The sequence below is a fragment of the Siniperca chuatsi genome, linkage group LG3 (genome assembly GCF_020085105.1).
Source record: "Siniperca chuatsi isolate FFG_IHB_CAS linkage group LG3, ASM2008510v1, whole genome shotgun sequence".
Lineage (NCBI taxonomy): Eukaryota > Metazoa > Chordata > Actinopteri > Centrarchiformes > Sinipercidae > Siniperca > Siniperca chuatsi.
This window is the reverse complement of record NC_058044.1, coordinates 97,501-110,000: the sequence shown is the minus strand read 5'-3', so window position 1 is coordinate 110,000 and position 12,500 is coordinate 97,501. Positions and strand designations below refer to the sequence as shown.

Below are 12,500 nucleotides of genomic sequence, written 5' to 3'. Positions count from 1 at the left end.
TCCCTCACCTGTCTGTCTGTCTCTCTGTCTCACCTGTCTCTCCCTCACCTCTCTGTCTATCTCTCTCTCTCTGTCTCACCTGTCTGTCTGTCTGTCTCTCTCTCTGTCTCACCTGTCTCTCCCTCACCTCTCTGTCTATCTCTCTCTCTCTGTCTCACCTGTCTCTCCTTCACCTGTCTGTCTGTCTCTCTGTCTCACCTTTCTCTCCCTCACCTGTCTGTCTGTCTGTCTGTCTGTCTGTCTCTCTCTCTCTCACCTGTCTCTCCTTCACCTGTCTGTCTGTCTCTCTGTCTCACCTGTCTCTCCCTCACCTGTCTGTCTGTCTGTCTGTCTCTCTCTGTCTCACCTGTCTCTCCCTCACCTGTCTGTCTGTCTGTCTCTCTCTCTGTGTCTCACCTGTCTCTCCCTTACCTGTCTGTCTCTCTCTCTCTGTCTCACCTGTCTCTCCCTCACCTGTCTGTCTCTCTCTCTGTCTCACCTTCACCTGTCTGTCTCTCTCTCTCTCACCTGTCTCTCCTTACCTGTCTGTCTCTCTCTCTGTCTCACCTGTCTCTCTCTTACCTGTCTGTGTGTGCAGGTGCTGATGGACATGTTCCACCAGGACGAGGAGGACATCAGCGGCTTCCCTCTGATGGACGAGGAGCCGTCAGCCAATGAGGAGCAGAGTTACTATGAGCTGGTGAGGAGCTTCATGTCGGACGGTCGACAGTACCTGAGACAGCTCAACCTGCTCATCAAGGTGTTCAGGGAGCCCTTCATCTCCAGCCACATGCTCTTCTCTCAACACGTACGTAGGGTCACCTGTCTGATCAGTCTGATTGATCGCCTGCCTGTCTGTCTGATGAGTCTGATTGATCGCCTGCCTGTCTGTCTGATCAGTCTGATTGATCCCCTGCCTGTCTGTCTGATCAGTCTGATTGATCGCCTGCCTATGTGTCTGTCTGATCAGTCTGATTGATCCCCTGCCTGTCTGTCTGATCAGTCTGATTGATCGCCTGCCTGTCTGTCTGATCAGTCTGATTGATCGCCTGCCTGTCTGTCTGATCAGTCTGATTGATCCCCTGCCTGTCTGTCTGATCAGTCTGATTGATCCCCTGCCTGTCTGTCTGATCAGTCTGATTGATCGCCTGCCTATGTGTCTGTCTGATCAGTCTGATTGATCGCCTGCCTGTCTGTCTGATCAGTCTGATTGATCGCCTGCCTGTCTGTCTGATCAGTCTGATTGATCGCCTGCCTGTCTGTGTGTGTGTCAGGATGTAGACAGTATCTTCAGTCGGATCGTTGATATCCACGAGGTGACGGTGAAGCTGTTGGGTTTGATCGAGGACACGGTGGAGATGACAGATGAAGGCAGTCCTCATCCTCTGGTGGGAAGCTGCTTCGAGGACCTGGCTGAGGTTTGTACCTGTCTGTACCTTTAGCCTATTTTTTTGAAAATGTGACAAATAAAATGTATTAACTTTTAATTAATTAAAAATTTGGCAAATTCATGTAAACTTTCTGCTGGCTGAGACAAAGCAGCACCTCCCCACTCCACCAGGTAACTTACCTGCAGTGAGGCAGGAGGGAGGAGGAAGGACTGATACTGACTGTTTGCGTTCTTCATATTTTGATGTCAGGAATATGATTTATTTTACTGACATTTTAGATTTGTCTCCACTGAAACATTATTGAGTGTATATAGTGACTTTGCTGTTGTTAACTTTACTGTTGCTGCTCTAGAAACAATATTTAGTTATATTTAAAATATAAATCAATTCTAATCCTGTACTGAATTTATTATTTTGAAAAAATAACAATAAAAAAAACAAACAATTCTTTAGTAATGAAAAGGGAGCAGTAAGAGCATTGATGAAGAGCCGGCCAATAAGAGTATGGATAAGATAAAGATACAATCCAAACGATACTCACCCCTTCAGATGGTTTGTGGCTTCACCCTGACTCACCCTGGAGGATGAGCAAAGCGCAGTTCAGATACCTTCACTATAAGCCTTGTTTAACCAATGTTATTTTGTGATGATTATTTGTTATGGCACACAGTGCGATCACTCACAAAAATGCGAAGGACAACTTCAGGACATCACACTTACTTCATCAGTGAGCATATTTGTCTCACTCTTCTTCTTGCAAATGTCAGAGTGTGATGTGAAAAACTACAACCTGTGTGTTTTTTTAATAAATATTGTAATGATGATAGTCTAAAATTATGTAAAATGCATAGTTTTTAGTCAGATAAAATAAAATTTTCTTGGGGGAGGACCCCCAAATCCTTGACCACACGACCCCCCCACCACAGCACCCAAGCTCTCCAGAAACCAGGGAAAACCCTGAATGTGTTTATGATTGAATTGTTTACTAGAACACAAAGTTCTTCATAGATCTAGCCTCTTAATTTTGCTCTCAAAGTGCACCAGATGGATGCATTTAACTTGAAAATGTACAAAATTTTCTACCAGGGGAGCATACTCACCGACCCCCTAGAGGGTCCGAGGTTCACCCACAACCGTCTCACAAAATCCTGTGGGAAACACTGCTGAGCCAAGATGGATTTGACTTGGAAATATTTTTTAGGTGGTAAAATGCTGTTCTAGTTGTACTTGTAATGTGGCTTGTGAAGTTTAGTTCTGAATCCAAGATAACACCTAGATTTCTAACCTGCTCACTGTGTTTCAGAGACAACGAGAGCACTTTGGAGTGGATCTCCTGTCTCTGATCTCTAGCGCCTACCACAAGGACCTCAGTCTTCTGTTTTAACTGCAGAAAGTTTTTGGTCATCCAGGGTCTGATGTCACTGATACAGTTGACAAGGATTCATGGGGTTGAGGTTACCATGTGAAAGTGAAATATATAATTGTGTATCATCGGCATATTAATGATAAAATACATCATGCTTCTGTATGATGGAGCCAAATGGCAGCATATAGAGAATAAACAGTAATGGGCCCAGAACTGAGCCCTGTGGGACCCCAAAACAAATGTTAAAATTGCCAGTTTTGAAGTTGTCAAGAGACACGGAGAATGTCCTGCCTGTTAGAAGGAAGAGAGCCAGTTAATGACAAGGCCAGATAGGCCAACTGAATTTTCTAGTCTATTAAGTAAAATGTTGTGGTCGACGGTGTCAAAGGCTGCAGTCAGGTCTGGTAATACTAAGATGGAAGGTTTATTTGCAGCAGTGTTGATCTTTAGGTCAATGACTACTTTTATGAGAGCTGTTTCAGTGCTGTGGTTGTCCTGAAGCTAAATTGATATACATCACACAGAGGTGACTGTTCAGCTGTTTGTAGACAACCTTTTCAAGTATTTACTAAGAAAAGGGATATTGGAGGTTGGTCAACATAGAGGGTAGCAACCCCCGCCCTTTCTGTTGCATCTTGCGCAATGTACAAATCTGAAATTTTCAGGTGAAGTCTCAGCTCTTTGTTAACAATCTCATCCAGCCATGTCTCAAGTAAGCATAATGCAATCAAGTTTGTTGTTGCATATGATGTCATTAACGATGATAAGGATCTGACATTTAGCAGTGCCAGCTTTAAACTGTTAGTGGCAGCAGCAGCAACTGGATATGACATGGCAGGTTTAACATAGACAAGGTTCTGATGGCTGACTGATTTAGGTGATGTTTTAGTGCAGTTATGTCTGTTGTTGATTATCACTGGCATAGTATATGTCAGTGTGGGATTTTCATTATAGGGAAAACTATGAGAATAACCCTTAATCTGACAGCTCGCTGACCTTCATGTGGTGAATGCCTTGCAGGAATGTACTGTGAGTTCGATGTTCATAGATAAGACGAAATCCTGCATGATTTGGATGGAGGCGATCATGTTTGAAGAGATCCGTTCTGTTGTAGAATGTTTCTGCTACAGCAGTAGCCCTTAAGCCAGATGTGCAGTTGCCAACAACTGCCTTGGTATACGTCCTCGGGTGCTCACTGACAGAGGAGTGAGGTGGAGGTCTCAAGCGCTCTACTACCGGGGCGAGAGTGAGCCACAGTAGTGGCATGTGTCTTTGGGTGACGGGCAGACTGCAGCAGCATGGTCGGAGAGGAGGCCGGTGGCGATGGAGAGTGTCGTGGTGCAGTCGATGGCACGGAGGATTGGGTTTGTTCACATAGAGTAGGGAATTCCTGATTGATTGTGGGCTCCAGGGCTTGAAACCTGTTCTCAAAATGGAGAGCCTCTGGCATAGAGGAGTGAGAAGAGCAGCTTTCCGCCCTTCACCGAAGTCCAGGACCCTGGGGTAGAACAAGCTCGGGACTTGGGCTTTGCTCCAAGGCTTAACCATGCATCATCTCTCACAGTTTGCGGGGCATCAGTTGGGGCCGACTCACCCGCAGCGAAAATAGAGTCTGGAGGAGCTGATTCACTGGTGGCGCTCTACTAAACAGAGCCACCTTAGCTACAATGCTAATGCTGCTAGCAGTAGTTTGCTACATTTCAGAAACTCAGTGTTTTTGTATCAAACCTGGAAGCTGTATCATGCTGATATTTCAGCAAGTGAATATCTTTCTGTCTGATCTGAGGTCAGTTTGCTATCGTACAGTTCAACAGTGATTGGCTGAGCAGCTCGGGTCAAAGGTCAACTTTGCACTGCGGACATCTTCTCAGAGCTGTCGCAACACAACACACACACAATAATGGAGGAGGCGCACAAAAGCAAAAGTTCTTCTGTGATGATGTGAACACAGTTGAAGATTAAATCTACTAATCTCTTAAAACAAACGTGTTCCAGTTACTGACTGTTTCTCTACAGTCTCATCATTTCTCTTATGATTCATGTGTTCATCTTCAGATCAATTTATTTTCCTTTTGTGTTGTTGTGTAATGTTCTGTCTTCTGTTTGTTCTCCTGAGATTAGGGACCCAGATGATGCAGCTCTAGCGCTGTGTGATTGATCAGCTCGGGTTCTGACTGATGTGTGATTTGATTGACAGGAGTTGGCCTTTGACCCCTATGAGACGTACGCTCAGGACATCCTGCGCTCAGGTTTCCATGAACACTTCCTGAGTCAGGTGTCCAAACCAGGAGCTGCCTTCCACCTCCAGGTAAGCCCCCCCCCCCCACAAACACCTCTGATATCAGATACCTATAGGCTCCACCTCCGGATAAGCCCCGCCCTTGACCTCTGACATCTGAGACCCACAGGCTCCACCTCCATGTAAGCCCTAACAACTTACTTTGATTAAATCTTTGTTGTTTTACTTATTTATTATCAGGGTTAGGGTTCTTTATTAATTCTCGCCCGTGTTATTTATTAGTTATGTCATAGTTGCTGCCAGTTTCATTAAAAACCTCCCAGATGTCACTGATTAGTTGTGTTTCTGCTCTGTAATCAGCTCTCATATTTGACACCTTCACAGCTCTGCTTTTTTTGTAAAAAAAAAATAAATTTGGCAAACCTAAATTCTACATGTTTATATAATCCATCATAAATCTTGACTGCAACTAATCACATCAAATAAATCTTCATTTTCAAACAGTCCTGGTTATTCTGAAAAAGAAAATGTGCAACACTCAATATACATCGATATTTGAAGCTAACGAGAGAACAAAAGAACAGCTGTGTTAGAAAATATCTGGTTCTTTGTTAAAAAGTCAAAGCTACAAGAAGCTTGAGGACATAAAAACTGAAGGAGAGAAGTCAACTGCGACTCCCAGGGTGCATTTCACTAACGCACACAGCCAATCACAGATCTTCAAAGTCTGCTGTTTCTAGAAACCTGATCAAACATTCAGCTGTTTAAAACCAGATTCTGGCTTCTTCTCCACAGCAACAGCAGCTGAGGCTCATGGGTATTGTAGTATTTAGAGACAGAAAAAACCTGATGCGTTTTGAAATAAACAAACTGGTGTTCAGAACATGAACCTGTGTGACGGTTAAATTATCAGGAGAGTTTCTGTGTTCAGTTACATCCAGATCCACACCTCAGAACCAGCAGCTCTTCATACCGAGCTGCTCTGTTTCTCTGGTGGAGGTGATGGTGACAGGAAGTAAAGGTGTGGTCTGTCTCTGTCTTCAGTCCATCTGTGAAGGTTTTAAAGAGGCTGTTCAGTACGTTCTGCCCAGACTGCTGCTCACTCCGGTTTACCACTGTCTGCATCTGTTCGAGATCCTCAAGGTGAGTCTGCCACACCTGTACATCCGCTGTACCACACCTGACAACACCTGACCACACCTGCACAACACCTGTTCCACACCTGACCACACCTGCACAACACCTGTTCCACACCTGACCACACCTGCACAACACCTGTTCCACACCTGACCACACCTGACCACACCTGACCACACCTGCACAACACCTGTAGTACCACACCTGTAGTACCACACGTGTAGTACCACACGTGTAGTACAACACCTGTACCACCACAACACCTGCACAACACCTGTAGTACAACACCTGTACCACACCTGTAGTACTACACCTGCACCACCACACCTGCACAACACCTGTACCACACCTGTAGTACCACACCTGTAGTTCAACACCTGTACCACACCTGTAGTACCACACGTGTAGTACCACACGTGTAGTACAACACCTGTACCACCACAACACCTGCACAACACCTGTTCCACACCTGACCACACCTGCACAACACCTGTAGTACCACACCTGTAGTACCACACCTGTAGTACCACACCTGTAGTACAACACCTGTACCACCACAACACCTGCACAACACCTGCACAACACCTGCACAACACCTGTAGTTCAACACCTGTACCACACCTGTAGTACCACACCTGTAGTACAACACCTGTACCACCACAACACCTGTACCACCACACCTGTAGTACAACACCTGCACCACCACACCTGTACAACACCTGTAGTACAACACCTGTACCACCACAACACCTGTACAACACCTGTACCACCACACCTGTACAACACCTGTAGTACAACACCTGTACCACCACCACACCTGTACCACACCTGTAGTACTACACCTGCAGTACCACACCTGTAGTTCAACACCTGTACCACACCTGTAGTACCACACCTGTAGTACAACACCTGTACCACCACAACACCTGTACCACCACACCTGTAGTACAACACCTGTAGTACAACACCTGTACCACCACAACACCTGTACAACACCTGTACCACCACACCTGTACCACACCTGTACCACACCTGTACAACACCTGTACCACACCTGTACAACACCTGTACCACACCTGTACCACATTACATTAGCATTTATTAACTGACACTCTGTAACCTACACTTTTTTACACTCACACCTTTTCCTCTGCTCCGCTCCTTTCACCGCCACTTTCCGCCGCTCGCTCTCCGTCACTTGTACTCCACCACTCGCTCGCTACGCACTCATGTGGTTGTTTATTAGCCTGCAGCTAGGAGACAAGCTTTTACTGAACTCTGTCTTCGCACGATCTGCCCGACCCGGGGAATTGTGCCGCACTAACGCTGCTAGGAAGAAGACACGTCAACCTGTAAATGCATGTGGGAACAGGCAGAATGAATGCCCAAGCCTACTGTAGACCAGGTTTAGTGCTGTGGACCGGGACCAGTGCTGTTGACCAGGTCTACTATTGTAGACTGGGACCAGCATTGTAGACCAGACTTTCAATGGGTGAAGTTAAAATATAAGATAAATAACTCATCAGCTGATTCACCTCAAAAATAAAGTCTACCAATCAGATCCAGTCCTGGTCTGGGACTTTCAGCGGTGCAGCTGGAAGCTCCCTTTGGCTCGGCTGAGGTTAAATATCTGAAATACCTCCAGTCATGTTCTGCAGATTATTTCAGTGCTGTTGAGGGGTTATGGGGTTGGGGGGGCAGGAGGTTTATCCTGATCTGGTTCTGATCCTTGACTCTGAAGAAACAGGACAGACGAGCTCAATCCAGATTTTACTGTTCACATGCTGCTGCTGGACCTGCACTGTGGTCTGGGTTAGACCTGGTTCTGGTCCTGTACCCTCTGTAGGCCAAATCTATCAGGCTTAATCCTCCCTCTTCTGGCCTGGTCTGGATTTATCCTGGTTATGGTTTAGGCTGGTTCTGACATGGTTCTTTGTGGACCAGCTCTGTCAGACTCTGTCTCTGCAGCAGTTTAACAAAGTCCAGTTTGGCCGAGTTCTGGTCTAGATCTGGCCTGGTTTTGTCTTTGTTCTCTGTCGACAAACTCTGTCCCCCGGAGTCTTCTTTTTCTCCAGAAGTTAAAAACGTCTGGTCCTGGTTCTGATTCTGGTCCTGGTCTGGTTCTTTCATATCAGCTGATTTTGTAGTTCAGCCAGAATATAACTGATGTCACTAAAGTCCTGGTCTGCAGTCGGTCCTGAAACCCTCTCTGTGTAGTGTTTGGTGCTTCACCTGTCCCTGCAGGTGATGTCAATGAGCTACAGTCTGTTAAGGAGAGAATACCTGCCCAGGTGCTGACCCCCCCCCCCCCTGTGTTTCCTCAGCAACTGGAGGAGAAGAGTGAGGATGAGGAGGATAAAGAGTGTCTGAAACAGGCCATCACAGCTCTGCTGAACCTGCAGAGCAGCATGGAGAGGATCTGCTCCAGGAGCCTCGCCAAGAGGAGGCTCAGGTACGTCACCTGCACACACCTGTACACACACCTGTACACACACCTGTACACACACGTGTATACACACCTGTATACACACTCATACTGCTATATACACAACACAGGTGTACACAGGCCAAGAGGAGCCCCAGGTACCGCGGAGCTCCACCTGTCAAAATAACAGAAACATTCATGTGATTAACATTAAAGCTGTCAGTCAACAACACAGAGATCAGACTGACAGCTAGGCTATGCTAAGCTAGGCTAACTGTTTCCCCCTGCCTCCAAAGTCCCTCAAGGAACCTACGTGAGTCCTTTATGTGGTTCTGGGGGTCCCTGAGGACATGACACTGATCCATGTTGTCATGTGACTGAAAAGACAGAACAAGTAAGAAGATGTTCAAATGCAGCGTTTCCTGAGAAACTACATAACAAGAATAAAACCTGCAGAGAGCTGCAGACGCACACACACACACACACACACACACAGTACACACACAGTACACACACACACTCAGTACACACACACTCAGTACAAACACACACTCAGTACAAACACACACACACACACACACACACTCAGTACACACACACTCAGTACAAACACACACTCAGTACAAACACACACACACACACACACACACTCAGTACAAACACACACACACACACACACACACACTCAGTACAAACACACACTCAGTACAAAACACACACACACACACACACACACACACATTCAGTACACACACACACTCAGTACAAACACACACACACACACACACACACTCAGTACACACACACTCAGTACAAACACACACTCAGTACAAACACACACACACACACACACACACTCAGTACAAACACACACACACACACACTCAGTACAAACACACACTCAGTACAAACACACACACACACACACACACACACACATTCAGTACACACACTCACTCAGTACAAACACACACACTCAGTACAAACACACACACACACACACTCAGTACAAACACACACTCAGTACAAACACACACACACACACACACACACACACACACACACATTCAGTACACACACACACTCAGTACAAACACACACACACACACACATTCAGTACACACACTCACTCAGTACAAACACACACTCAGTACAAACACACACTCAGTACAAACACACACACACACACACACACACACACACACACACACATTCAGTACACACACACACACACATTCAGTACACACACACACACACACACACACTCAGTACAAAACACACACACACACACACACACATTCAGTACACACACACACACACACACACACTCAGTACAAACACACACACACACACACACACACATTCAGTACACACACACACACACACACACACTCAGTACAAACACACACACACACACACACACACACACATTCAGTACACACACACACTCAGTACAAACACACACTCAGTACAACACACACACACACACACACACACACACACACACACACACACACACACACACACACATTCAGTACAAACACACACACACACACACACACACACACACTCTCAGCACACACACATGAGTCCAGTGTGTTGGACTCCTCCCATCCTCCCTGTTTCCCTCTGGACACAAATAGACTGGGGGTCGTAGGTCGGAGAGGCGGGGGTCGGAGAGGCCGGGGTCGGAGAGGCGGGGGTCGGAGAGGCGGGGGTCGGAGAGGCGGGGGTCGGAGAGGCGGGGGTCGGAGAGGCGTCGTTAGAAGGAAGTGCCGTCAGAATCTGGGCGGCGCTGCTCTGATGCTTATTGTTCTCTGGGAGAAAGAAAAGATCACAGAGGGAGAGAGAGGAAAACTACTGCTGCTGTTGGTTTAATAAAGTTTAAACTGTTGAACGCTCTGATCACCTGAAGAAGAGGAAGAAGAGGAAGAAGAGGAAGACAGATGGTTGGATGATTGGCAGGTGGACATGAGGACGTAGGTGACTTCAGTTTCTCCTGTCTTTGTGTTGGAGCTACAGACTGGAGGTGTTGTTGTGTAGCTGGAGGCTGATTGTGAAACAGTGCGTTAACATACCTCAGGGGTTTATGTTGTAAACTGATTAGCGAGCAGAGCGACGGGCCTCAGCTGCCTGTTAAAGGAGCGGACTTCCTTCCTTCAGTACGCTTTAGTTTCTGTGCGTTTCTCTGAAAACCAACCTGCTAACAGATCATCCATCGCTGTCAGACTTTAGTTAAAGTTGTGTTTTCATCATTAACTGTTAACAAACTCTGTCTGCTGGTGCGTTCAAGGACGCTCTGCCATCAGAGATCTGAGAGTCGGCTGTGGTGTGCCGGCCGCTCGCTCGCTGACGGTGGCTCTTTCCTGTGATCCTTAAATATGGGTTAGGGTTAGGTTAGTACTGCAGTATTAGTACGACAGTCCCGTGTTGTACTAATACTGCAGTACTGTTTGCTGTGAAGTGACGCAGTGGTGTGATTAGTACAAGAGGAAAACGATACCATCTGCTATAACAGCACACTCCAGAATAATATATAATATGATTAAGTTATAATACTTGGTGTTTGTTTGTATTAATATAGAAATATAAAATGGATATAATGTAATAAAACTGTATAACATTAACATGATATAGTATGGAATGTGAAATATAAGGTGAAGTGTAGTAATATAGAGGATCAGAATATATAATATAGTATGAATGTAGTAGTATAATATATAATAAATATAATAATAAATACCTGCAAAACGAATGACATTCCCATCAGCCTCAGCAACATGTTAGCATGCTGATGTTAGCATTTAGCTCACATAGCTTCAGAGTGTTATGTGTTTTTTTAAAGAAACAGGAACACAGAATACATGAGGTCCCGAAATCTGCAGAAACTCCAGGACCAGGTCTCACAGCACAAAACCAGTCCTCTAAACTTCTCTGACACATTTGTAGGAGCCAGTTCCTTAGCTTGTATTTATACCTATTACCTTCTTGATATAATGGACATTTTGCGTGTGTGTTTAGCGGCGGCTGCATGATTGTGCAGGTGTGGCTGACTGGGAAAGCATTCAGTCTTTAGACCTTGCGCAGCATTACATGTCAAATCTTGCTTGCTTGCTTATTTTGCATCTTTTGTTTACCGTAATAGTTTAGTAGTAATACCATTTCATTTCTATGTTTATCTTCTTTACGCAACCACTGTAAAAGCAAGGGACGAATAAGCAAATATCCTTTACTTTGCGCCGCTTCTGGACATTACATTTTTTCAAACACAAGCGTCTGTTGACCTCAGTCAGCCGAGACAGACTTACACAAATGGATGTTAACGGGTACCGTGGTCGCGACAACATTGTAACTTCTATTTTTAGGACTGAAGTAAAACTGTGTTCACCTGTGAAATGACACCTGAGCTGCAGAGTCTGAACCTGTTGGCGCTGCAGGAGGTCACGCTGAGAGACTCGTCACAGCTTATTGAAAGATATCTGTAGAAGATGTAGAAGAGAACACGAGCGCTCTCAAGTTCTTCATTTGTCATGTGCACTTACAGTGAAGCAGTCGTCGGTTGTTCTCAGGCTCGTCGAACAATGCTCACACAAAATGTGTAAAAGAAAATCACACAGTAAAATGAGAATCTAAGACAAAGACATAAATAGCGCAGAAGTGAAAATATAAGAACAAAATATAATCCATAAAAAGAATAAAATGATGGTGTGACTGCCACAGCAGGCGGTGCTGCAGCCAGTCAGGATACTCAGTCGTGCGTCTGTATGAGCTGCAGCGTATCAGCCTGGAGGAAGAAGAGCCCTTGTGAAGGTGTCGGTGCGGCGGGTCCAGGTCAGGTCCTCGCTGATGTGGACCCAGACGAACCTGAAGCTGCTGACTCTCCACCGCAGTCCCTTTGATGGTGACGGGGGCGTGTCCTTCTCTCTGTCGCTTCCTGTTGTCCGAAATCAGCAGACGTTGAGA

General features: G+C 45.8%; 1 protein-coding gene across 1 annotated transcript in view; it reads left to right on the top strand.

Annotated features, from left to right (window-relative positions):
- Positions 1–12,500, top strand: part of LOC122872843 (son of sevenless homolog 1-like) — a 73,364-nt gene that overhangs the window by 26,479 nt on the left and 34,385 nt on the right. The window contains 5 exon segments of the mRNA XM_044188853.1: positions 578–787; positions 1,254–1,397; positions 4,934–5,044; positions 6,020–6,118; positions 8,437–8,564. Of these exon segments, the coding sequence (XP_044044788.1) occupies positions 578–787; positions 1,254–1,397; positions 4,934–5,044; positions 6,020–6,118; positions 8,437–8,564 (692 nt within the window).